General features: G+C 44.1%; 1 protein-coding gene across 2 annotated transcripts in view; it reads left to right on the top strand.

Annotated features, from left to right (window-relative positions):
* The window catches only part of CACNA1E (calcium voltage-gated channel subunit alpha1 E), a 309,331-nt gene that overhangs the window by 256,014 nt on the left and 25,742 nt on the right, over positions 1 to 27,575 (top strand). For both annotated transcript variants that reach the window (XM_042976069.1, XM_042976070.1), the window contains exons 26-37: positions 2,639 to 2,650; positions 4,318 to 4,414; positions 6,580 to 6,740; positions 7,257 to 7,394; positions 8,229 to 8,430; positions 9,241 to 9,405; positions 10,080 to 10,190; positions 14,079 to 14,162; positions 14,960 to 15,085; positions 18,576 to 18,641; positions 22,749 to 22,840; positions 23,435 to 23,600. In XM_042976069.1, coding sequence (XP_042832003.1) covers positions 2,639 to 2,650; positions 4,318 to 4,414; positions 6,580 to 6,740; positions 7,257 to 7,394; positions 8,229 to 8,430; positions 9,241 to 9,405; positions 10,080 to 10,190; positions 14,079 to 14,162; positions 14,960 to 15,085; positions 18,576 to 18,641; positions 22,749 to 22,840; positions 23,435 to 23,600 — 1,420 coding nt within the window. The remainder of the gene's footprint in view (positions 1 to 2,638; positions 2,651 to 4,317; positions 4,415 to 6,579; positions 6,741 to 7,256; positions 7,395 to 8,228; positions 8,431 to 9,240; positions 9,406 to 10,079; positions 10,191 to 14,078; positions 14,163 to 14,959; positions 15,086 to 18,575; positions 18,642 to 22,748; positions 22,841 to 23,434; positions 23,601 to 27,575) is intronic.

Genomic DNA, 27,575 nt, shown 5'->3' with positions numbered 1-27,575 from the left:
TAAAGTGCTTTAAGAGTTTGTCCCCTGGTTTGATAAAACATTTTCCTTACAATCTTGTTAGCTTTGATAATGGCTTAAATAACTTGTATGCATGACTTTGGTAAAGGTACTTTAGCCTAGTGTATGTGTAAATTATGATATGTTTTAATTAATGTTAAAATTAATATTGGTGCTAAGTTGTTGAGACCTTTCTGGATTCTGTGGCTTTGTTATCCAGTATTCTTTTCATTTCAAATGGCAGTTTTCAAATCAGTGCTGAACATATGTTAACAAAACTGAGAAGCGAGTGTGCTTTTCTTCAACCACTCAAAATCTGAGCCTGAGTGGCTCCTCCTGTTTGAACAATGTGCAGAGCAATGACTAATCTTTATTTTGCTTTGGGCCTCTGTCTTATTACTATCCCTGGCTCAACTCTGTGGGAGTCAGGAGGGGACAAATCTCTCTCCCAACCCCTGCTGTATATTGGCGGCTACAATCAGTTGTTGAGATCAGAGTGTGCTGTTAAGGAACCCCATTGTCCAAAACAAGAGACACACACATCATACGAGCAATGGGTCAGAGATGCTCTTTGTTCCGTAGCAGAATATTTTACTAGGATCCTGGAGCAAAATTAATTATAGAGAACAAATTCTGTCCTTTATCCAGGTGTGTGGGAAGAGCAAGAAATTTGGGGCCTTCCTTCATAAAATGGGCATCTGTGAGTATGAACCTCTGAGAACCCGTTCAGATGCTACTGGACATAAAGGTCTCAGAGTTGAGGACCTGGGCTAAGCAACAGGTAAAAGCCTGGAGTGTGTGACCCTAAATCACCTGCCCATCCATTGATCCTACTCTGTTATCTCATTTTAGGGATATGGAAGAGTCTCCCTAAGCTTTTCCTTAAGATGAATGTAGCCTAGGGAAAGGAAGGTGACCTATGTAGTTGTTTTGGTGAAATTTTCAATCAAGTGATTACATTTTTCCATGGCATGTAGCTTAAAATTATACTTTTGTTTGCTTGTTTACTTGAGGTCTGTTCTCCCTACTAGACTTGGTAACTTTCAAGAAGCTAGGGACCTCAATTGTTTTATTTACGGTGGTAAACCCACACCTAGAAGAGTACCTGACATATGCTAAGGACTCCATCAGTGCTGTTATATGAGTGGATACAGGTGTGTTGGACCAATCCACCGTGAGTCCAGGCTCGTGTATGAGAAGACACTGTGATAGCTCAGGGGAAGATATTATCTTTGCCTTCTGAACACTCAGAGGGCATCACATGAGCAATGTAAGATTTATAAAACCTTGGGTTTAATTCCCAAATAAACATTAGTGTGTCAATTATATTGAAAATTAATGTAATTTTGAATATGACATCATTTACTAAGTAAAATAATGATTAGAAGTCTTTGCTCGTGACATATAGTGATGTAACCCAGGTTTGTGATACATTAAAAAAAATTAAGAAAGGAGAAAAAGTGCCGTTTAGAGCAACCAGCAACTAAGAACTGCAGCCTGAATTCTAGACAGTTCTACATGGCTGCAGACGGGTTCACCAGTGGCACTGTGGCTCACTTATTTAGTGATCTTATGCAAGGCACATCTTCCTGGGGATGCAGTTTCCTTTGCAATTAAGTGTATTTCAGGGGCCTTTTCCAGGTCTAGAATTTGGTGAGCTGTTTGACAGAGCTTGGAACCAAAACCTGCTGCAGAGGTTTACTGGTTCAGAGCAAGAGCTCCAACCATCATATAGTCTTGGGGATAGTCATTCCTATGTCCTAAAGTTATTAGAAAGTCTATATTTAAAGAGTCACACTAAAAGTTCTTAGCATAGAGTCTAGCCAAGAATTAATATTCAGAAAGTTGGCTCTCATTATTTCTATCTTAAGTATTACATATTTATGCTCTCACCCTTTTTGTTATTGGAAAGCCTCAAAATAGAGCTGGGATGATTTTTCTTCAAGCTGCACAGCAAAAACTCATGATAGACAGTCGGTCATTTAATTTATCAAAGCCATCCTCTGTGTGACATCAGGACCTTGAAGACTATGCTTTCCCCTATATTTTGAAGTGGTTTTAGGGTGTTGCTCATCTGTGCTTTTGAGGAGGTCATGCTATCCCTGACAGAGTGACTGTGTACCCCACTGCAAATGAACTCCTTCATAAGCATAGATACACCACTATGGCATGATATGCCTTTCCCAATAGAGTTTCTGGCCCAGAGCAGAGGAGTAATTCCTCTCTCCTGGTTTCTTATAAATTCCCTGGAAATTGAGTTTGTCTGAAGACTACTAAGGAAGTAAAAGGCTATATTTAGAAAACATCAATAGACTGGGCTCCATGAAAGAAAGCACATTGTGGGGAATGCCATCTGGTTAGAGGCAGCTTCACTAGCGCTTGCAAAGGGCCTTTGCCTTTCCAGGTTGGAGAGGGGGGTGTGGAGCAAATGGTGCGCTGGCCCTTCCTTTCACAAAGCGTGTGGACTCTGCAAGTGCCAAGGCTGTAAGCGGGATCTCCTGGGCCTGTGCTTGTCCAATTCCCTGTCGCTGTAAGGTTCCCTGTCCTCCCTGAAGTTTTCTAACTGTTTCCTTCTCTCCACCCCTCCTTCTTTTTTTTTTTTTTTTTTTTTTAAACTGCTTTCTGCTTGGATCCTCCATAGGAATGCCTTGGGGTAAATATTGTTTTCTCTTTTCTTTGAAGTAAAGAATACGGGAAGTGGGCTTGGAGGAGGGTGCAAGTACAGTTGGGAGGGAAGGAGCCTGCTCGTTGAGAAAGGAGCGGTGAGTTTATACGAGTGGTAAGTTCTCACTGACAACCAAGAGAACAAAAGTGGGGAGTCACCAAGCCTTCTTGGAAAGTGATCATTTTTATTGGTTGAGGTATGTATTTGGCTTAGAAGTTGCCTTTTTTAGGTAGGTAGCTATATGAATGTAATACAGTAAGAGAGTTTATAAAATATACAAAACCCCTGGATGCAAAAGACCTGATAATGCAATATTTTTGGATTATCTGTATTAAGAGTTCAAATGGAATAAAAGTGGCTTACAGGCCATGGCCTATAGCCATTAAGAGGGTCTTTAAATTCACATTCTGAGCAAAGCCAACATTCCTTGAATTCTATTAAATGTCTTCTTCCTACCTTGCCTTCTGTGGAAGAAGATGATCTTTTATCTCCCTGTCAGAGGGGATGCCGGCTATGGCAGAAGGACAGGGTAAAAGGCAGGCAGAAGCCCTTTAGTTCCCATCTGATGCTCTGGATCCCATTTCCCCGGGCTGTTGGTGTAATGGTACTCTGGGCCAACATGAGGAAAGAACCAGAGCCTGAGCTCAGTCTTTAGAGTCTCATTTCCTACCATCTGTGTCTTTTACAAATTGCAATTGTGTGAATTGAATGTAAAGATCTCAGGGGATAAGAAGGGTGGAGGGAGAAATGCAGGTTGATTTATTCATTTCATTCCTAAAACTAAAAAGGGAAGCATATTTTATCTATTAGGAGCAAACATTTCCAAGTGGCTGAATAGGGAAGCTCATTAGCTGTAGGGCAAGGATAAAAGGTGGGCAGGGACTGGAGTTTGGGCCTTCTCCAACTGTATGGCTCTCTGCAGCTTGTGCTAGGTATAGGGCACCTCTGATGAGAAGGGACCGCGGAAGGAGCCAGCCATCCACAGGTAGTGTGAGCCAGCGTCCTGGCAGCAAGCCTACGTGACATGCTTTCTCTGGAAGCGGCAGCCAACACAGCAGGGGTGTCCTGTCCCTACTGCCCTTCCTCACCCTGTTCTCCCCGGAACTAATGAGTTCTGCCAAGGTGGCAAATGTAGAGTCAAGGAAAGGACTAGCTTAAGTCCTCTGATGAGACTTGCTTTCAACCAGGGGTTCCCAGTCCATTCAACGAATATCATTTGAGAGCCTGCTACTCAAGAAGCACCAGACCAGGCACCATGGGGATCCAGAATGGGTTACCAGTCATATTCCATAGTCGATCTCTCTTCCATTCTCATTCTGCTAATGTGTTAATAACCAGCATTACTTTAGCCATTGGGGAGAGGAAGTGTTTATTAAAATACTTATTACATGGATGCCTTTGTGCATGCTCACGTGTTCTTCTGTGTGAATATACATGAGTGTGTGTGTGTGTGCACGCACACGTGCATAAGAGTGTGTTCAAAATAGGGAGTGAATTGAATCTTTTGTGGGGTCTTTCTGAAGGGGGTCTACTCTGACCCAATATCTGGCCTCTTGCCTCACTATCCCCCCTTTTACCTTGTTGTTAATGCGGTAGTGTGAATGCCACTTTCATTTCTCCCCGTCTTCTGATCCCTGGGGGCCTCTCCCCTGCAGAACTAACAAGGGGCGGGACATCAAGACCATCAAATCTCTGAGGGTGCTCCGAGTTCTGAGGCCGCTGAAGACCATCAAGCGCTTGCCCAAGCTCAAGGTAAGGTTTTCCGAGTCCCCTTCTCCCATCTTGGCTTTAGCCGTGGTCAGCCTACTTTCAGAGAATTATTTCTGAGAATAGTCCTTTGGCTCACACAGGGACTGGGGTCCTTTCATCGGCCTGAGTGAAAGGTCTTTGTTTAAAAGAAAAATAACCAACATGCCAAGAAATCTATGAGGGGGTCCAGACCCACGTGGTATTTTATACATATCTGGCTGTGGCATGTCACCCAGAAAGCACCCTGTGTCATTAAGGTGGACCCAGAACACCAAAATGGAAGTAGCAGAAGTCTTCTGTGTTGTGGCCGAACAGCAGGTCATGCTGAGTAACCAGGGATGGGTAATTCTAGAGAAGGAAAGGATTTACTAGCCCTGCCCCTTCATATTTTTAAGGCACAGATAGGTCAGCAACTTGCCCAAGAACATAGTCATTTTTGGCAGAAGCAGAGAATGGGGAGGAGCTAACATGGATTAAGTTCTTCCTGTTTCCAGGGCCTGCACTTCCATAGGTATATTACCTTGATTCCCCTCCTTTCTAACCAGTGTCTCCCTGCTCAACCCTCCTGGGGCTTCTTCCCTGGCTGAGCCTTCCTGCCCTCAGGGTGTGCTTTACCATTCAAGTCCAGTTGGCTAACACATTGAACCCTCCTCCCCCCACACATATACTGCTGTGAACAGAAGCTGAAGCCTCACTGGGGAAAAAGTTTTTCCTCCTGAATTCCTGTGAGTGAGAGTTAGCCACCCTGAGGGAGGAGGCCAGGACGCCTGGTTCACAGCCCTGAGGTCCACTCCCTGATGCCCAGGCCACATGGCCAGCCAGAGTGAGCCACAGCACCAGGCCTGAGCATGGTCTTCAGGGGCTACGCACACTGTTCACTACAACAACCTTGTACCTGGTAATAGACCCAGCATTGTTCCAGGCCTCGGTCCATGTCCATAAATATTCATTCCTTTCTGCTCCACCCCAACAATACCGCCAGGGGGCTGGGGCCTTAACCAATGTTGTTAGCTGCAGCCCAGGCTCCAACGGTCTCTTCTCTTCTGAGCTATGTTGGGGTCCTAAGGAGATTGCAGACCACATAATGAGATTAGTTAATAGGCTGGAGAATGCGACCCCAGCCTTGGCTAATTCCACTTAATTAGGAAGCGCTGGCTTCTTGCTTTCTCTGCAGCTCCATCACCTGGGGGAAGTGTAGGTGGCTCTGATGATTCTACAAGGCTGCGTGCCACTCACATACCCCGCAGTGTTGAACTAATTAAACCAGCGATAGTCACCCAGCGCTGTGAAGAAACAACTGTACCGATGTGGCAACTGCACAAATGCAGTCCCACCATGGGGCTCAACTCTCCAGTGAGCTAAACCTAAAAACCTAGAAAATAACCTAAAAATGGCTTGAAATGTGTCGAATTCCTGTGTAACTCCCCACAGCTCAGGGCCTAGAATGGATTCTGCAGAGTGACATCCAGGCTTGTGACCAAAGCACCAGTCTGATTCTATCCACCCAGTCCTCCCTTCTCTATGGGAAGGCTGCTCTCCATCCCTTCCTACATCACCTGTTGATTCCTCATCCCCAATACAGCTGGCTTTAAGCTAGAGAACATGTGAACATGTGAAGTATTGAACATGTTTTGATCGAATGTATGGATTAATTCAAATTATCACTAAAATAAAGGTGTAATTTACCGCGCTCTCTGATCCATTTAGAAAGGTAAAGAGAAAACCATATGCATGCAATATATAAACCAAATCTAAGAAGGCCACCAAATAGATGTAAGGTTAGGGACAAGCCATGTAATGGCTAAAATGGGCTAAATGCTCTCAGAGATCCTTTCTGCGATAGATTTCTGTGCCTCCCACTAACTGGAGTACACCTATTGGGATCCCACAAAGGACTTCCACCACTGCCTGGTGCCTTTTGGCCTCTACTGCTTTGGGGTTTACTTTCAGTTTCAGAGCACATGTGCCCTTCCAGGTGGTAGGTCCTGGCAGTGATGACCAGTTTGGAAGCCACCTCTGAATCCCATGAGGTCACTTGTTAGTAAGGTGATATCTCCTGAGGCACCTTCTCAGTGGGGCTGGCTGGTGGTGATGTGGCTCTAGCTCCGCTCTAGGCAAATGCACAGGCCATTCCAGGGACATACAGTACTCTTTACTTCTCTTTGCAGGCTGTCTTTGATTGCGTGGTGACTTCCTTGAAGAATGTCTTCAACATACTCATTGTCTACAAGCTCTTCATGTTCATCTTCGCTGTCATCGCAGTTCAGCTCTTCAAGGGAAAGTTCTTTTATTGCACGGACAGTTCCAAGGACACAGAGAAGGAGTGCATGTACGTGCAGCCAGCACAAGCCACTCACTTTCTGCTAAAGCATGTTCCAGTGATGCCCACTTAACCCTCCACAGATAGGTCTTCTCTTTCTCTCTTACCCATCTCTCATTTCTTCTTTTAGGAAAAAAGGCAAAATAGGAAACTGCTAAACTTTTGTGTCACCACACAGTACATGGCATTTTACATACTGTTTTTCATTATCAATCTTTACAGTGACCTTTTGAGATAGGTTTCATTTACATACTCTAGATGTGAAAGCTGAGGCTCAGGAAGTTTAAACTGCTCAAGGTTGCACGGTGACTAGTAAAAGGATTAGGATTTCATCTTCCATGTCTACTGGGCACCTAATACCACTTTTATTATGCAATGATAGACTGCCTTTAATAATACACTGCTTTCTTCCTTGCATTTGTATCCTGATTATGACTTAGCCACATGATTGAAGTTTGTAGAATTTCCTTACTCTCCCACGAGCTGTAGTGAAGAGGCCCTATTTCATTTGTACTCTTGTTTTAGAGGCAACTATGTAGATCATGAAAAAAACAAGATGGAGGTGAAAGGCCGGGAATGGAAGCGCCATGAATTCCACTACGACAACATTATCTGGGCCCTGCTGACCCTCTTCACTGTCTCCACAGGGGAAGGATGGCCTCAGTGAGTGATGGGTTTGAGTTGGCATGCTTGTCTGTGAGCTGGGATAGGGCCACATGGTTGCCTTGAGAAGCTTATTCAAGATGAATGAGGCTAACCCTTTGTTATTATACCAGGGAAAGTAAGTGGTTATGAGTGGGTGAGAGATGGAAGAGAGGAGGAATGAAAAAACCTAAAGCAAAAATCAAGAGGGAGATAACAAAGTCAGAGATGTTTGAAACTCTTCTTGTTTTAGCCAATTGAGTTGAGTGGAGTCATCTGACTCTTGTAGAGCAAATGAGTTTTGAATGGCTCTGCACCCCTTAGAAGAATTCCCTGGGGACTGTTTTGAATACATTTATCCTCCACATTGGCCCTTCACCTTGGGATTGAGGGTTAAGAATGAGTTGGAAGACTCAGAGACACTTTCTGTGGTCACACCTCTATGAAGAAGACAACAGAATGCAGTTTCTTAGGCTGCTAATGTCTGATTTTTCAGAGACTTGGCAATTATTAAGACCCCACTTTCTGGTGGCAGCATACTCTAGTTGGCAGTATGCCAGGAAGTCCAGGGGTCTCTTGGTATTGAATATGACAACCTAAGCTATAAACTAATGTCACTCTGTTGTTTAGCAGTTGGATGCATGATGGAACAGGGCATAGAAAAAGCAGTGGATCTGGGGTCACTGGATCTTCACCACCTTGATTATGGACCCTAAAAATTATGGTGGATCTGCAAAGTCAAAGAAGTCATATAAGAAAATATAATAGGTGGCACATCTCCTAATGAAGCCTTGATTCAGAGCCACTGCCAAGATTTCCATCCACCATCCAAGCCCCCTCATTCTGTCCCTACAGAGTCTTACAGCATTCTGTTGATGTGACAGAGGAAGACCGAGGACCAAGCCGCAGCAACCGCATGGAGATGTCCATCTTTTACGTGGTCTACTTTGTGGTCTTCCCTTTCTTCTTTGTCAATATCTTTGTGGCTCTCATCATCATCACCTTCCAGGAGCAAGGAGACAAGATGATGGAGGAGTGCAGCCTGGAGAAGAACGAGGTAAAAATAAGTGGTCTAGAGCATGGGACAGCAGGGGCTCCCGAAAGGGCTCTTGGACAGCAGTGGTAGGAAGGAGGACTGAGTTTTCTTGACTTTATGAAAAAGGACAAAGAGATGGGAAAGATTAATTATTCAGTCATTAAGTAAACATTTTTTTAAGAATCAGCTCTTTTAAGACTTAGGCATGAGGCACAGAGAACTGGAAGGTTTAAGATGTAGTCCCTACCCTTATGCCGTGAGTAGTCTAGAGGTGGTAGTAAAAGATGTGTGCCAAATTTACAACATTAAGACATTTGCGTACCTGGCTCTGTCCCTCTGTGGCATGTATTTGCTATAAGGATAGGGAATATGACTTGCTTATTGCTGCTTTTCCAGTAACAAGCATAGTTCTGGCACATTGTCGAGCTCATTATTTTTGTAATGGAAAGGAACCAGAGACTGTTAGAGACTATGAGAGAAATGCAAATAAAGTGCTCTGGGAATGCGTAGGGAGATAGTTTTACTTCTGACCGAGAGCATCAGGTAAGGCTTCCTGCCTAATCATCTCAGCCACAGGCTGTGTAAAAGGACATTACTAGGAACCATAAAGTCCACATCCCATATGATATCCCAGTGCTGTGTACAGTTAAAGTGACCATGCACCTGTAGTTTTGTCTACATAATCCCTGTTGCCATCTTTCCTTTTGCTTGTCTAGCCCTATCTTTGTTTTCATACACTGTCCTGTTTTTCTAGCCACCTAACAGAGAGCCCACCAATGTGCAAGGTTTAGGGAACTTGAGTTTGAGCTAATAGCTGTGACTTTCCTTCAGAGGGCGTGCATCGACTTTGCCATCAGTGCCAAACCTCTCACCCGCTACATGCCGCAGAACAGGCATACCTTCCAGTACCGCGTCTGGCACTTCGTGGTGTCGCCGTCCTTTGAGTACACCATTATGGCCATGATCGCCTTGAACACCGTCGTGCTGATGATGAAGGTGAGGGGGTGGTGGCTTGCAGGCATTCAGGAGACTGAGCCTTGGGGCCCGTTCCCTCACAGAGCAATTACATGTGCACTCAAGACACTGGGCAGACACTCCAGCATTCAAGTCTGTTGCCTCCTTACCTCCTTTAACACTGTGGAATCTCTTTTTGATCTTGTCCCATTCAACAGCCCAGCTTCTGGATCTTTAGAGCAAAATGCAGTGAGACACATTGTAGCAAAGAAGTACAGTAGCTCCCAGGACCAGAGATGCTGATGGCAGTCAGATTCAGTCAGATTCAGACAAGAGTGGAAATGTGTGATCTAGGTGATCATGGGGTTCTAAAGGAGTGTTGGAAGAGGTTCGATCTTATTTAATAAAAACTGGTAAAGTAATTAACTCCAGAAAATGTTTCTATCCTGCCCACCTTCATCTCTAGGAAGACTGGCTATTTTGCTAATAAGTAGCCACAGCTAGGCATGGTCTGTGCTCTCCTCTGTTTTGTTTTGTTCTGCTACATGGGATCCATCGTCCTTCTCTCCAGCACTCGATGCACGTCTCTCCTCTGACACCACACACCAGAGTGTCCCCCAAGGGCAGGGATGAGAGATGGCCAGCCTCAGTGACAAAGAATAACCCCCTTACCTTAAGGGTTTGATTCTTTTTCTCCTCTTTTCTCTTCTTGGCAGTACTACTCTGCTCCCTGTACCTATGAACTGGCCCTGAAGTACCTGAATATTGCCTTCACCATGGTGTTTTCTCTGGAATGTGTCCTAAAGATCATCGCGTTTGGCTTCTTGGTATGTCATGGCATTTATCCCAGCATCACACTTGTCTTCCCTTCCTTTTGGATGCATTCCCAGCCTTTGTTGGAAGGGGGGTGGTTACCGCTATTCCAAAAATGGTTCACCTGACCTAATTGTGGGCCTGTTTCAACTCTCAATAAACTGCCATAAAGACAAGAGGATGTGTGAGGGTGTTAGGAGAAAGGGCAAAGGATCCCCAGCTCCAAACTCATCTAGCCATCAGTTCTGGTCCTTTCAGGTTCTGTCAGTGGCTTAGGGGTGACAGTCATTGGGTCTTGCTAGAACTACAATTTATTTGTTGATAGGAACCAAACAAAGATTGGACTAATAAGCCTTGAGTGTTTGTTTATTGGTAAAAGGTATGAGATTTTATAATTCATATGGGAAAATACCTGTCCCTCTTAGCCTCAAACATAGCAGATACTAGATTTTACCTAATTGTCCTCCTCCCGTTAGTTACATGCAGCGTAATTTCTGCCTACAAAAATAAATGTTTATTGCTTAAGTTTACAAAGGCTAATGACCTTTAAAGTGCATGCGTGCGTGTGTGTGTGTGTGTGTGTGTGTGTGTGTGTGTGAAAGAGGGGGCGTGGAGGGAGAGAGAGGGAGGGAGAGAGAGGTTGATATGTAGGTATACTGGAATTAGGTTTGAGGGGGATTGGGATGAGTTTTTCTTGTATGAGTCTTTTACTTTTCTTCAACTATTAATTATAATTGCTTGGCACATTCTTGCATCTGCTCTCAACAGTGTTAAGCAAACCTAGCCCTTTGCTTCAGTGTCCTATAAACAAAATAATTCTCTCTGCACCCCCCCTCCTTGCTTCAGCGTTTACAGTGAGATCAGTGGGATGCAGATAAACCCACTTGACAGCTGTTTCACACTTATTTAGTGTGTGAGCTACCATTTCAAATTGTGTGTGTATGTGGCTTTCCCTGCAAGAAAAGAAACTTTGCTTATTATCTGAAAAAGGGCTTGTCTGGTAGCGGTTTTAGCAGGGACTCTGGGCTGGGCCTGATAATTGTGAGTGTTGATTGTAGGGGCTGCTTTTGGTCTCCTGATGGGTCTTTGAAAAGTCATTAACTTGATGGTTTGGGGAGGGGAGTTGAAGAGAACCCATTGCAGGTGGCTCTATTGTTGTTTGCTTGACTCCCCTTTGAGTATTTTGAGACTTGAGGAAATAAAAAAGTAAAAAGAAACTGCCACCAACAAAGATGCCTTTATAATACAGTCTAGCCGTGAGCAGGGTGAGCAGAGTGAGGGAGAAGCTGGTGCCACAACAGGGAAAGTTTTTCTATGCATCTTGATTACTTGCATGTACTATTGACATTGTCTGTGACTTAAGTCCCCAACTGTGTGTTAATTATGGTGAATGCTGAATACATACTTACAAGCTTAACTAGACTGGCCCCAGAGTCTGCCTCCTTCCCACCCTCACCTCCATATTTTTATTCAAGGTCTAGAGGCATTTTCACCCGTTAAAAGGCACATTAGGTCCAAACAAGTCTTTACACTGATATAGTACTCTAGGTTTCCAGAATATCCTAATGTATACTATTTTGTTAGATCTTCTCAGTGACTCTGAAATACACATGGCAGATGCCATCATTATCATTGTCGATGTTGTTCATTTAAATGAGGAAATTGAAGTTCAGAAAAATGGTATAGCTTTTTTTTTTTAATTTTTTTTTTAACATTTATTTATTTTTGAGACAGAGACAGAGCATGAACGGGGGAGGGGCAGAGAGAGAGGGAGACACAGAATCGGAAGCAGGCTCCAAGCTCTGAGCCATCAGCCCAGAGCCTGACGCGGGGCTCAAACTCACGGACCGCGAGATCGTGACCTGAGCTGAAGTTGGACGCTTAACCGACTGAGCCACCCAGGCGCCCCTGGTATAGCTTTTTTAAAGATGACACAATAGGGGCACCTGGGTGGCTCAGTCACGTAAGCATCTGACTCTTGATTTTGGCTCAGGTCATGATCTCATGGTTTGTGGGTTTGAGTCCCATGTTGGGCTCAAAGCAGTGCAGAGCCTGCTTGGGATTCTCTCTCCCTTTCTCTCTGTCCCCTGCGCCTCTCATTCTCATATTCTCTCTCTCTCTCTCTCTCTCTCTCTCTCTCTCTCTCTCTCTCTCTCTCAAAATGAAAAATAAATAAACTTAAAAAGAAGATGACCCAATAAAAGGCAGTAGAATTGGAAAGTAGGATGGGAATAAAAAAGGAAGAAGAAGAAAGAGGGAGAGAATGAACATATATTGTTTGCCATATTAAGTATTCATTTTAGCCTTATAACAGCTCTTTTAGATAGGTGATACAGTTTCTTGTATGGATGGGTTAGGGCTCGTGAAAATTCAGTACTTTGCCCAAGGTTACTAAAAGGCAGAGCCAGCATTCAGATCCTGGTCTAATCTGACTTGAAAGCCCATAATCTGTCCACAAGAATCTACTAGTCTACACTACACTAAAGCTCCTTCACCTGGAATCCAGAGCTTCTGTCCTCTAAGACCTAGAGTCGTGTTCTCTCTACTGTATGAGGGCCTAAGATCAAGAAGCTCACTCCAGGTTGGGAATAGTAGAGCCCTGAGAAATTATGAACTCGGAGACTCAACTTAGTTCAATTCCTGAGGAAGTAGGTACTCTTCATGGAAAGTGAGTTTGTGAGGCTGTGTAGCCTGTTTCTCTACATGCCCAGCAGATGAGCCTCTCTAAGCCTTAGTTTTGTCTTTCAAAACGAGGATCACAATAGCTATCTTAGAGGTTTATATACTTTATTGTGTATACCCAGTTAGGCAATGTACCCAAGGTCCTTAGGTTCTAGTCCTGAGAAGGTGTTCAATAAAGGTAGCTTTGCTCTTACCACACTCCTTTGCTCTCCAAACTGCATGTCTCTGCTGATTCTTCTTGCCACTCCTGCCACTGAGTGTTTTATGAACATAAGATATTGATCTTGACATACCTGTAGGATCTGTGGGAGACACAAATGAACTGAAAGAATGCCAAGGGACTACCCCATATCTGGGACATGTCATAAAATTCATTAATGCTCATTTTGAGGGTAGGGGAGTTAACTTCAGCTGTGCTCTGAGAGTCTCCTATGGGAGGTGCTGCCCAAGGACAAGCCAGTGACTTTGGAAACCCAAGTATTCTGTTTCTTTTAAGGAATGTAGTCCAAGGTCTGTGTTCACCTGAGCACTGGAGATAGGAGGAAAGCCTCCTCTCTCTGTTAAGCAGAGTGTTACATGGCTGGTGCATCTCCAGGTCCTTTATTTCTCCTCCATTTCCTTCAATACACTCATTTTATTACTCAAAAGCTGTAATAAAGCAGAGAAAGAGGGGAAAGATGAAGTCTTGTTTGTCCTATTGCCCTGTGGAGTTAGGAGGAGATTTTTGGCACATCTTTGACCTTTAATCACTTAGAACATCTCTGTGATTTTTATTAATAGTTGAAAGTCAGAACTGTATATTTATAGAATCACATGGTATAATATAGATGACTTAAAGTTGTAGAAAGCCTTAGAGTGATATTGTAAATAATTTTATTGCCTTATGGGTGACAATGATCTTGCCTTTTTTTGGACTTTATAATGTTCTTGGCCACAAATCTCTTTCTTACATATTTTTATGTAGCTTTTTAGTGACAGATTCAAAAACAAGGTCTTCAAGTAGTGATGAGACTGCTTCCCAAATGAGAAATGCCCAAATCAGTAAAGGAGAAATAGCATTTCCGATTAGACATAGGAAACTGAAGTCAAAGTTAGGATGACCTTGTACATGAACTGACAAGTTTTAATTCCAAGTTACAAACTTACGTAATGAAAGGTGTCTCTTCACCATTTCTTTTCCTCCTTTTTCTGATGCTCCCATGACCGAATTCACATGGCAGAACTATTTTCGAGATACCTGGAATATCTTTGACTTTATCACCGTGATTGGCAGTATCACAGAAATCATTCTGACAGACAGCAAGGTGAGTGGCTCATACATCCTTGTCTTTAAGCTTGGCCCTGGAATAGCAAAAAAAAAAAAAAAAAAAAAAAAAAAAAAAACCTTCTGTGCGTACAGCCCATTTTTAACTCATCCAGCCAAATGTGTAGCCCTCTTGGTGTTGGGAGTTCATTTCCTCACTCCTGAGCATCCACCAGAAAATGCAAACATTGGAGGGCACTGACTGGATCTCATGGAAGGTTCTGTTTCATTTGCGTGACTCAAAAAGCAGCTACTTAATGGGGTGAGTGCAATAGACCATACCAGAAGAGGGCTCGTGTACACAGTGTCCTGCTAGATTCTTTAGGAGGCACAAGAGAGGCATAGTATCTTTGCCATCAAGGTTGTTAGACCTGAATTGTTACCCTAAAACTGTTTATCCTAAAGAAGACTTGGAGGGTTCATTATAACTCTCTTTGAATGTTGACATGGCCACCATATGTCCTGGAGGGGTTATTAGGTATGTTCTTGGGCATCTAAGTGCAGTTAGGACCACTAGGCCTGCTTAGAAGACTAGGGAGGCTAGTTTTGTATGATATATGCAGGGCACTCTTCTGGGGTCCTACCCATACCCTTCTACCTGGGAATAGAGTGCAGGCCTGGGAAGGCTTAGAGAGATGGTCCTCACTGGCCCATCAGTTGACGATGGGGTTGAAAACAAGACAGAATCTGTGTCCAATTCCATGATCTGAATGAGGGATACATATGCAAATATTAGTGCTTAGTTTTTGCTAAATGACCGTAATGTCACTAATTATATGCTTCCTTTTGGTCCACCAGCTGGTGAACACCAGTGGCTTCAATATGAGCTTTCTGAAGCTCTTCCGAGCTGCTCGTCTCATCAAGCTTCTACGTCAGGGCTACACCATCCGTATTTTACTTTGGACTTTTGTACAGTCCTTTAAGGTAAGCAGCACCAGATCCTCCTCTCTGTCTTATCAGACAGCACAGCCGGGCCACACAGTGTCATTACACTGGTCCCTTCACCTCGAGGAATGAGTGTTTGTCAGAAGCATTAAATAGATACAGCAGTTCTTAGTTATAATGCAGCTCAGCCAGGCAGCAAGCAGCTTGTGTTTAACTGGAGAGAATCTCATTCTAGAAAAACACCTCCACATTATAACTCAGTTCCCTTCTTTGTTCACTTGAGGCCTATTTTATCAGGTGTGCTCCCTCTCGAGGTATTCCAAAGCGCCCCCAGCGATCCTGTCCATGTAGAGAGCCAGACACCTGTAGTAATGCATCTTCTGCATTTTGAGGGACTTGCCAATGGCTGTAGGTCACATTAAAAGTTTTTCAACGTGGGGCACCTGGGCGGCTCAGTCAGTTAAATGTCCGACTTCAGCTCAGGTCACGATCTTGTGGCTTGTGAGTTCGAGCCCTGTGTCGGGCTCTGCACTGACAGCTCGGAGCCAGGAGTCTGCTTCTGATTCTGTCTCCCTATCTCTTTACTCCTCCCCTGTTCACACTCTGTCTCTCCCTCTCCCTCAAAAATAAATAAACATTAAAAAAATTAAAAATAAAAAGTTCTGCGAGATAATTCATAAGTCCCATCCATGTCTTCATCAGTGTGTGTTTCCTGAACCCCTGAATGTATGGCATGCTAATGGTCACCTCTGTGTCTTACTATCTAATAGGATGCTTGGGCAAGGTTAATGTGGTGAGCTTCTTTGAATGGTCTCATGGGGCTATACAGAGGTATATGTGTAATAAATGTAAGTTTTAAAGATACCTGAAACCCACTTTAATGACAGAAACTTCCTATAAAAGAAGTTTTCCAAACATACTTAAATGTCTTCAGGCTGTAGCAGATATCATAGTTTGTTTTTAAGGCTTTGGGAGTCTAAGTGCTGCCCAAATGCCTACTATTTCCTCTTAAAGCTTTTGGGAGTACCTGGGTGGCTCAGCTGGTTAAGTGTCCGACTCTTGATTTTGGCTGAGGTTGTGATCTTATGGTCATGAGATTAAGCCCCAGGTTGGGTCCCGAGTCAGGCTCCATGCTGGCCATGAAGCCTGCTTAAGATTCTTTCTTTCCCTCTCCCTCTGCCCTTCCTCTGCTCACACATGCTCGTTCGCTTTCTCTCTCTCTCTCAAAAAAAGCTTTTCAATGAATGTGCTTTAAAAATAAATTTGATGAAATTGATTCAAAGATGAGAAATCATGAATTTACTAAATTGGCTCCTTTATTTTAATTGTTTATGTATTTTAATTGAACTAAAGAGGTTAAGCCAGTGAATTCAGTGATTTCTTCTTCATCATTTGGAAAAGTGTGCACCCTACACTATCATTACTGACTTATTCTCCATTGAGATCCTGCGGGTTTGATATATGAGAAGAGTTGTAAGGATGTTCAGCCTCCTACCAGCAACCTTGACATTTGTATCATATCCATAGTAATTGTTTGGTGTCATAACCCTCTCAATGGGGTTTCTCATCTATTCTCACCTCAATGGAAAGAATTTTTCCAAAGCCACATGACAGAGGAGAAATCTAAAACCTTAGCAAGAATTTACCGAGTCTCAGGTCAATTTGGATTTAGAATCTGATACACAAGCCACTCTTTAAAACCTTTTTGTTAGAGACCTTTCAAATAAGTTACAGTTAGTGAGTCTCTCAAGAAATATGTGTCAGCCTGTCACATTATCATGCTCGCCAGTTCTCTGTAAAACTGCATACTGTTGAGGGCAAAGAAAAGCATGTCAAAAAATTGATGGTCAAATGGTTGGCTTATTGCAGTGAATATAGAACAGTGAAGACAAGGTGAATCAGCCTCTAGGTGACACTGTGATGGATAGGTGTTTCCTTTTCAGAACAGTCCCAGGACACAGTATAGAAATTGTTTTCTGAAAGTCGGCTTAACAAAGGCTCCCTCTGCAAATACACAGCAAGGAGCCACACAATATAAACTGCCCCCTGGGGGCCATGGCATAGCCACGCCCTCCCCCCCCCCCACCACCAGCCGTGACCATAGCTCAGTTCTCCAACCAATGACTCCTACTTTGTTCTTCCCTCTTTATCCTTATTTTGAGTTAGAATTTATAACATGATAAGAAAGGAGATCAGAATAAATCTTTGATCTTTTCCCAAAAGCTGGCGGGGTGTGGTAGGGAGAGATGAGCTAGGGACTGGAGACCTTGGAGTATAGAAGGTAGAATAAGGGCAGAAAGTAAGCAGAAGGTGATAGAAGGTAGCGGCACCTCAAGTGGTAAGAAACCTGCCTCCCAGCCCTCTCCTTTCAGCAGACGGAGTCTTCACACGGCCCCTTGAAAGGCAGCCATTTCCCTTATAGATCCTGGGAGTCAGCACCTCTCTGGAGAAGGGATTCTCTAGGCAACTTGGTCGCATTTTAATTTTATCCTTTATTCTAAAGTCTGTTCTAAAAGTCTCCCAAGGCTCTTCATTTAGTTAGCTCTGTTGATAAGCCCTGCCCTGCCCCTGCAGTCTGAAAGCCTTCAACTAGTCTCCTGGGAGGTGCATTGCACACACTCAGGATAGAATGGAGACTGCAAGCTGCACGGTCCTCCAGGAAGCTTCCTGAATGGTAAAGGAGAGAGGCTTCCATGTCAGCATGGAGATCACCTCCAAATCATAGAGCCCTCCCTGGCCCCCAAAGGAAATTTCCCTACATCCTCCCCCAGCCAGTTCTCTGTAGGTAGGCAGTTCCCTACCTCGCATCTCTTTCACTTGCCCCCTTCACTCCTACAATTGAAATGTTATCATCCCACAGTGGCAGTTAGCTTACATGATATGGAATTTTGTGCCACATGGCTTCATGGCAGAGTTTTGCAGTGGCTAACACTTAAAGGGCTTTTCAGAATTTTGCATGATATGTAATGAAGTGCCAGGAGGCTTAAACATTGGAAAGAGAGTTTCATCGGAAGATGAAGGGGTCTTCTAGGAACTGACGAACAACTGAGACCCCTAGCTGGCTTCTTTGCTTCCAGATTCTCTATTATGGGCTTGGCATTGAGTGAGGGAGTGGGAAGGGGTAACATAGGTATATGAGGACCCAATCTAGGTGCTTTCTGTGTAATTTGCATCACAATTGCCCCAGTTATTAATATTCTGCATGCAAAGTGGGATGAATCTCAAGCCCAGGAAGTTTCCCTAGCTCTCCTTAAAGATCTGGGCCACACTTCTGGGTGAATGAACATTCTTGACAGAAAGTAAATGACAAGCCTGTCTATGGACAATAGCTTACATATTTGTCAGAGGACATGGACATCTGCAGAAGTGTGGCACTCCAAATCAGAATAGCCCCAGGGAATAGGGAGTCCCAGCCTTCCATTAAAATCAGCTTTAGGGCAAGAGTTCTAGTACTGCCTGTAACTGTGGGTGTGGAGCCTGTGAGCTGCCTCCCTTTGAATTTATGGTCCTATCTCTGCTTTCTCTCCAGGCCCTCCCCTATGTCTGCCTTTTGATTGCCATGCTTTTCTTCATCTATGCCATCATCGGGATGCAGGTGAGCTGGTATATTGGGGCCTGGTTGGGGACAGTGACAGATTGTTACTGGCTCACCAGCCTTAGCATCCAAGGTGGAGGGTGCTTCGAACCCCTTTTTGCCTATGGGCATGCTCCCAAGATCTTATTGCAATGTCACCTTGGGAATTTTACATATGCACGGTTCCCCACTCAGGTTACCAAGGTATTTGCAGTACAAATCTGGTACAGGGGTTTCATCTGAGGTTATCAGATCATGGTGCTGACTTACAAGTAGTGGGACTTCTGTGAACACAACAAAAGGACTAAAGCAAAAGTGACACCACTGTTCTTAGCCAGAGAGGTCTCGCATAAGACCAAGGAGGGGGTGAGGCTCATGATGATCCATTTCTCAGCATCTCCCGTATTTGAGCTAGACCTAAAAGAAGGTCAGATGGTTGTTCCCTCATACACAACAGCACAAAATATATCTGAGTTAAGTCTTGAATGGCTGAGATTTACACCCTAAGACCTACCACTGGGAACAACTCAAAGGGATCCTAGCAGCCTGCCTAATCCTAGGGACACCCAAGGGCCATGTTTCCATCCTGGATATTTATGCAGGTAGCCAGAGGTCCACTGAGCAGAAGATGTCATAAGATCTTCCTAAAGTGACTGTCATTTGTGGCAGGTGGACTCCTACTATAAACAGTCAGTGACACATCCCATGAACATATCCAGTTAGATACACTGGACTGTCTGCTTGTTTCAGGGGGGCTAACTTTCTGACTTGGAGATGTTGAGACTAAAGCCTAGCATGGAAATTCAGCCAAGTGGCAGTCTCCTGCAGTCAGGCAGTCTGGCTGCCTTTGGACTGCCAGCTGCCTTCTCAACAGTGCCTGCCATCTGGAGCCACTGCACACATCTCCCATGCTTGCTGTGTCAGCAGCCTTTTGCCAAAGCATCTCTGAAATGTCTCTTCTTTATGCTCCTCTCTCTTGCATGCACTTCTTAATTTTGTTCATCTCCTAACTGTATTACTGGAGAGATTTTTGTTCTCCCAAAATACAATAGAATGTCAAGTATCAAAAAGCATGAGACTTGGTTGAGAAGTAGTGAGTTCTCCTTTAATGAAGATATTTCAGGAGAAATGCCATGATGGCGTCAGAGCTGTGCTGTAAGCAGAATCCCTATGGAAATTTACGATCAGCTTGATGATGTCTATTAAGTCCCTTCTAACTCTCAAATATTTGATTCTAGAATTTAAATGTTCTTGAACAGCCAAATGAAACTTAAATTTTTGTCCATGATTAAAATATCTCTTACCTCCTTTCATCTTCAGTCAAAATAAACTAGAATAACACCATCTCTAGTAGTAAACTATTAGCATTATTGCTGATAATGATGATAATGCTATTTACCAATACTTGAATTCCTGGGTGTGCCAAACACTCTCCAAAACGTTCTAACCCCATTCTTCCTCCCTGTCTGCAGGCACACGCACAATACGTGACTAACGTATTTGAAAGTGATGTGAAAATGTTTATGGGTGGGTTTCATTGTCTCCATTGACACTTAACATGGTTAAGTAACTTATAACATACTGAAGGTCCCAGTAAGTGGGAGAGCTGAGTTTAATTAAATCTCAGCTCTGTCTGCTGTACAACCCATATTCTTAGTGTACTACGTGTTCTCTCTCCTCCCACTAACAAGCAAATACAAGTATTTATTTGACCTGTTGGTGGGAGGTGGGAGCTGTTCAGTCATGAAATTGTGTGCAATGTCTAATATCTTATTGCCCTTAGACTTCTTCCCCCAAAATAGGAGCACTGTTTCCATTACACAGGGACACAAATGGCTTTCCCACTGTGATTTGCCTTTAGAGAGCCATCCTCCTCCTGGTGCATGATAGAAACCCCACACTGTGCACAATGCAGATACGTAGCTTGTGGCTAAAGAAATTGTATCTGGTATAGTCACAACAAAGTAGAGGGATCCATCCAAACAGAAAGACATAAAGGCAGGAGACCAGTGTTGGAAAAATAAATAGGAACAGGATGAATCTGTGAGAAGAACCATTATTCTGAACTTTCACAGTCATCTTGGAAGAAGAGAATTTTGCAGAGGAATCTGAAGAGGGAAGGAAGGAGTAACTTGCTGGGTATGGGAAACAGTCCAGGGGCACAGATCATTAGGAGGTGAGGCTTTCCGCCTCAGCTCCTCCACTGACCAGCTCTACAAACTTGGTCAAGTCACCAAACCTCTCTGGGCCTTAACACCCTCACCGGAACCATAGACAAGTTGGATAGATGTCTTCACAGGTCATTTTATGTTCTAAAGTTCTGTGATTCCGAGTGAAAGTAGATTTAAGCTTGTGCTTCTGTTAAGCGTTCTGGTGGGTCTCAGTATCTCTTCTTTTTCTTTCATGCCCTTTTGGTGTAGGAAATTTGGTCTGGGACAAGGACTAAGTGAAAAGCTAAAAAATAAAAAATGAATAAATAAATAGAAGGTGGGATTTTAAAAACTGCCTTCACAATAAATATGTATTTATACATTTTTGGCTTGATAACTATAGTCGATTCAAAACAGCTTCAGTTTCTTTGACTGTTACCCACACACCTCATGCAGAATCACAGCATGCCCTCCCACTAGTTGATAACTGGATAAGGTGTTTGAGAAAATCATAGTGAGGACAATTAATGGTGGTTTCAGGACTGTCAGAGGTAGAAAAAAACATTGTAAGTTGTGTGGATGTGATGTGATAAATTGCAGATGTTGGGCCAAGAGAGTGAAAAGGAGAGAAGGTGATGTGAACACAGGCATAAGGATGTATGACAGTTTCCTCCTGGGGTGCCTGGAACTAAATGTGGTTGTTGGGGATTTTTTCAGTTCTACTGTCTGTCTGTTTGTGGGCCCTCCACCCTCTTATCTTCCTCCTTCCTTTCTTCCCCTGCGCTGCCTACCTTGCCACTTCCGTTCTCCCTGAGAAACAAGTAGTATTTGGGTTTTGAAAAACAGTGTGGAGAACAAATCCCCAAAGCAGGTGTCAGTGGGAGTTACTTGAGTAAAATAGCTGGGGGCAGAGATCGTTCCTCAACTGCACATTCTAAAAACTGTTCAGGGGAAAAATGTGTTCCATTTAGCATATATTAGATAAACTGAAGTATGTTAAATATAGTCTGGAAAGTGTCTCAAAGGGCTGGAAAAGTGACCTGTAAGCCTTCAGTTGTACCATCATTGACTTGTAGGAATAGATCCTGATACCTGAAACATGGTTGGGAGGAAAGTCCATGTGGAAGGGTACCCCTCTCATCCGAAGAGACTTAGGGTCTCAGAGTTCAACATTATTCACTGTCTGTGGATAAAGATCTCTGAGTTTTCCCTTCTTTTTTTTCTTTCATGTGAATTTGCATGGTGACCACATTCTGGGCTCAAAGACCGAAAGCGGATTAGCAAATTCATTCTATAGCCAGGTCTGCCCATTCTTTCTCCTTTTCTAAGTATCCAGTTGTCCTGACTTTCTTCATCCTATTGGTCTGGACTTTGCTTTGTGTGCATTCGTTGTCATGGACTCTAGATTATAGATGTTTTGACTTTCTGAAATTGGACTCTCTGGATGGAAACATATCCAAGGAAGATAGAGGTGCCCCTCTGTGACCCAAACCGCTTGCAAATTCCAGGGCAGCACCTGCCCAAGCTGTCAATCACATGTTCTACAAATACACATATTCCAATCATTACTACCTGAGACAGAAAGACAGGGGTAGCTCCTTCCCTGCACTTCTGTTATGGGGTATGTCTTTGATAGACTGCTTGAGTACCATGGTGACAGGTACCATGGAAATAAAAAGACCAAATTAGGTGTGGGAGGAACTATGTACAGGCAGAATGACTTCAAAAAGATCTTGCCTTCTATGGTCTTTGGTCCTCTCTGCTGCAGAAGAATATAATTACTTGTTCATGTCAGGCCAGGAGCATGGGATCCATCAGCCTATTTGGGTTTGAGTTGTCTGCTTCAGGATTGGGCCATTGGGAAAGGCCATGCATATAGATTTGCCAACCCCATTAGATGAGGTGCATCTAATATTCATATGCAGGACACATCACACAGCTCAAGTCATGCTCTTTGTTTTTTGTTTTTCTCTTCAAGGTATTCGGAAACATAAAATTAGATGAGGAGAGTCACATCAACCGACACAACAACTTCCGGAGTTTCTTCGGGTCCCTCATGTTACTCTTCAGGTATCTGGATGCAAAACTCTTATACTGTGGCTCTCTTGTCAAGGGAGACAGAGTTACTCTGCCTCCTCCTCCTATTTGTCTCCTTGTTCTGCGTGTTCTGATCCTATCAGGATGTACAGTAGACTAGAGGCAGGGGTGGGGAGGTCCAGTGCCTCTGAAAAAATGCTCTGATGACAAGAGAAAGTTTCCTTGACATCTTAGACTCAGCAGTTAGTTTGTAAATTGCAAGTTCAGAACACGCATGCCAGGACTCTGAGTAGGGAGGGTGGGGACAGTTTCCTGCGGACCAAATTCCATTTAAGGGCCGAAACCCTGGATGGCCAGGTTTATGTGGCCCTAGAGAGTCCCATCACTATCTCTACCACTGTCAGCAGAGACTCCTGAAAAGACAGAGAAGCAGTGGGTGAGGTGACAGAGCCCAAGAGAGACCTCCTGGGCCCTCTTCTCTGGATAGAAAGTACTGGAGGGACACTAACTGGTCACAAAAGGAACCTGCAGAGAAGAGAAAGGGGTGGGTGAGTTGGGGAAGAGGGCCAAGGAGAGGATGAGACACGCAGACCTGATACTACTAACCAAAATCTCTTTTGGGCTCAGGAGTGCCACAGGTGAGGCCTGGCAGGAGATAATGCTGTCGTGCCTCGGGGAGAAAGGCTGTGAGCCCGACACCACTGCGCCATCAGGGCAGAATGAGAATGAGCGCTGTGGCACCGATCTGGCCTATGTTTACTTTGTCTCCTTCATCTTCTTCTGCTCCTTCTTGGTGAGCAAACCCTGTGCTCTTGGCTTGAGATGTGGCCTACTCTACCCTATCCCGCCCCATCCTCCAAGAAACTCTTATTTATTTTGAAAGAGAGAGAGAGCAGGGAGGAGCAGAGAGAGAGAGGAGAGAGAGAGAATCCCAAGCAGTCTCCACACCATCAAGTACAGAGCCCGATGCGTGGCTCGAACTCATGAACCATGAGATCATGACCTGAGCCGAGATCAAGAGTCTCATGATCAACCAACCGAGCCACCCAGGTCCCCTCCCAAGGAACTTTTAAAGGCCAGGATCCTTAGCTGACTCCTGGGTGGGTGACTTCCCATGGCTGACACTGGACAGTTCTTGCTGCTTCTAGGGAAGGATTACTGTGAGAAGGAACAACAAGTGGAGTGGAGTTTAGGGAATAGAGTATTGAGCTTCATGTTGAATCTGTTGTGACCTGGAGTAAATCTGTCTTCTCTATACTTCAGGTATAGTATCTTACAGGGAGGACTAAGAATATCTTATCTCTCTTTTGGAGACTTTCAAAAGAGAAAAGGTACCTTGGAAATACAAAGTGGTAGCATTAATAAGGTAGAGTGATGACAATATATGATGTAATAGATGTGATCTCTCTTCTGTCATTTTGTTTGATGACAGTTGGCCAGCTTGAGAGGCATGAAAGGAAATGAAAGGAAATGGACTATTTTGGGCATTAGTAAATACTAAGTGATATTACAAATTACATAATACAAAGTGAAGCATACCCACTTTGAAAATGGTGAGAAGCCCTAGATGGCCTTCTTAATTCTTTTTGGGAGAAAGCATGAATTAGCACACCAGCATCCAGACATCCCTGCCCTGCACAGTCATGGACAAGGTGCTACCAGATAGGTTAAAGGGCCGGTCTGGTGTTTCTGGCCACCCTGACACCCCTCAGCTTGGCTTTGCTGCTAATGTCACTCGCTGAACAAGTCTAAAACTAAGGCAATACCACTGAAAAGTGGTTAATTTCACAGCCGTGCAGCAAGTGAATTATCTCATGGCCAAGCGTTTCTACTTCCCTAAAGTGATCATGAGGAGATCTGCCACATGTCTAGCTCTCTGGTGTGGAAAAGCAGCTTGCAGGCAGACTTTGGAGGGTGGTCAGCAGGTTAACGTAGCAGAGAGTGAGCCAGCTAGAGACTTGGGTAGCCTGCCTTGTGTCTTGGCTTTGTTGCTGTTCTAGAATGGGCAAGACACTTTCCCTTTTGTAGCTTCTGTAAATGGGAGGGAAAATGAGTCGATATAAGGGTATTATTTTCATGGTGAGCGGGGATTTGTTTGAATACACTCTCTTCTTGGGGGTGTGAAAGGTTTTCAATGAAAAAGAACACAAAACAGTGTCTTAGAGGCCCTGGGGAGAAACTGTGAGTGGGTTATAGTCGCTCTGTCGGCTGGAGTCCAAGGGAGAAAGGCATACGGGGATATGAGTGCTTGTTGACGGGGCTGCTGTGGGGGTGATACGGAGCAGGTAGAAGGGCATGTGGACATCTCAGCTTTATCCTACATGGTGTAAGTGTTTAATAATAAATATTAAAAGAAACCAAGATATAACTGGAAAATTAATTAGAGACTATAAAGGTACTCAGAATTTTGAGATGGAGGGTGCTGCATAATTCACATTAATGTTATTTTTAAAGAGGCTATATTCAGGATGAGATGATCTGCTTTCAAATCTCAGCCCTGCATGAGACCAACTTTGTGACCTGGGGCAAGTCACACAGCTTCTTAATTCAAACCAACCACTCTAGACTTACTGATCTGCTGTGATGAGCCAGGCTGTGTGCTTGGAGGTGAGAATACAAATGTGTCCTTGGAGGCACATGTGCCCTCGAAGGGCTGATGATAATTAAGCCTGCCTCACAAGGTGAGAGGAGCATTAAAGCAAATAATAGGTGTGAGTGTGCACACCACGCTATAAAAGACTATACAAATATGAAGCGAAGATAATACTGTTTTATTAACATTAATAATAAGTACCTTGAAAGGAGTGTAAAACAAACGTGTGGCTATGTGGAAACTCCTTTAGAACCCAGGCAGTGATTGAATATATGTATTCACGGCGGCTCCAATCTCAGTGACAGAAAGAAAGGCCCAGCCCATGATTAGGTTCAGGTTTCATGAGACAGAACCCCCCGAATAACAGTGATTTAACCAAAAGAGATGTTTGTTTCTCTTGCACACCAGTGAAGTCTGGAGGAAGGCAGTACAGGCTTGTTTCGGTCGTTCCACAGAGTGGTGAGCACCCCAGACATCACCTCCAGGGGCTACACGGCTAGGCATCTGCTTGTATTCTAGGCAGTGGGACAGAGGAAAACAGAGGAAGGCAAGCAGGAATGAGAGTGGTTGTTAGGAAATAGCCAGCAGTCTGTCTGTATTGCGGAGAAGACTCCAACCACGTCCTGTCTCCAGACTTTCTCCTTATCTTATATGCCGTCTGCATATCTGGCACCTCCATCCACCTGGCCATTTTGCCTGGGAATCAACAGAGATCCAATCCTCTTGTCCCCTCAGGCAGTTCTGTCTCTCAAGCAGGACTCTTTCACTCGTGAAAGACAGGACACGAGGCTACATCTGGCCTAAGCAAAAAGGGATTTTACAGGCATATGTAAATGAAGAGTCTTGGGGCAAGGAGAGGCATTAGCAGGCTTGATCTGGCCCTCAGATGACATCACCAGGACCAAGTTTCTTTATTTATGGATCTCTTCCTCCAGGCTCCTCCCTGTGAGCTCTTTTCCAAACACCCCCCAGCCTCTGGCTCCAAGATGGCTGTAGCAGCAGCTCTAGACCCCAGTCCTCACACATTCAAGACTCACAGGGAAGAACAAGTCTATTGCCCAGAAGGTTCAATACCATTTTATTGGCCTTGATTGGATCACCAATCACTGTGGCCCAGGAAAATGGGGTTCAGTGGCTGATTGAGACCTGGATCATAGGTGGTACCCCACTGAACCATATTAACTGGGTATAGGCGGCTGGGGGGATGCAGGGGGGGTGGTCCTCAAGAGACCAGATGTATAGTAAATGAGTTCTAGGCAGCCAAGAAACAATAAAACAGTGCTATTCAGGTGGTCTAGTTCTGTCAATACCATGTCCTTCGATTCTCCTATCTATACTACTCTCCTGCTACTGCCTTGGTTCAGAAGCACCACAAAACTCTCCCCTGCTTCCAGGGGCTCCTTCTGGATAAAATATATCTAGGTCTTTATCCTAGTTCAAAACCCTTTAGTGGATTCTGTTGCCTACTGCAAAATTGAGACCAGAAATGGGGGAAATATAGCCCGTGGATCATATCCAGCTTGCCACCTCTTTCTGTATGGCCCATGAGCTAGTGGTTTTTACATTCTTAAATGGTTAAGGAAAAAATAAAAGATGGATAATATTTCATGAACTGGAAATGATACGAAATTCACATTCATACCCCTTTCTGGTCCCATTGTAACCTGTCTGTGTATGCTTCTTAAAATGGCTCATAAAAAATTTTACACCATTTGTGTGTTCCTCATACATCACAGTCTGTGCTAAATACGAAGTCTTTAAGAATATTCAAGGAACAGGTGAAGGTCTGCTCTGTTTTAAGCAATGTGCTAGGCATAGGAATGTATCTCTGGACAAAACTTTCTTACTTCCCATCCTTAGCACCTGGATCTCTGCAGCACAGTGGGTGCACAATAAATGCTGTGCAAATGGTGTGCAAATAAGTGAGACAACGGGGTCTTGGAAGCCACTTCAGGGCGTGAACGGCTTCCAGGTCTTCACACAGTAAGCCACGCAGTCAGCTCTAAGGCATCTTACCAGTTCTTCTGTTGGCTCCTTTTGTGGAGCAGGGTTGGGGGTGGGGGAGGCTAGAAGGGAGGATTGGTGTCAGGCCTTGACTTCGAGAATGTTGTCGCTCTTACTGCTCCCTCTGCTGCAATAACAAATTAATTGAACAGATAATGAAGTGACTCTTTT

This window comes from Panthera tigris, chromosome F3, assembly GCF_018350195.1.
Source record: "Panthera tigris isolate Pti1 chromosome F3, P.tigris_Pti1_mat1.1, whole genome shotgun sequence".
NCBI classification, from domain to species: domain Eukaryota; kingdom Metazoa; phylum Chordata; class Mammalia; order Carnivora; family Felidae; genus Panthera; species Panthera tigris.
The sequence above is the reverse complement of the archived record's forward strand: the minus strand, read 5'-3'. Positions and strand labels throughout refer to the sequence as shown.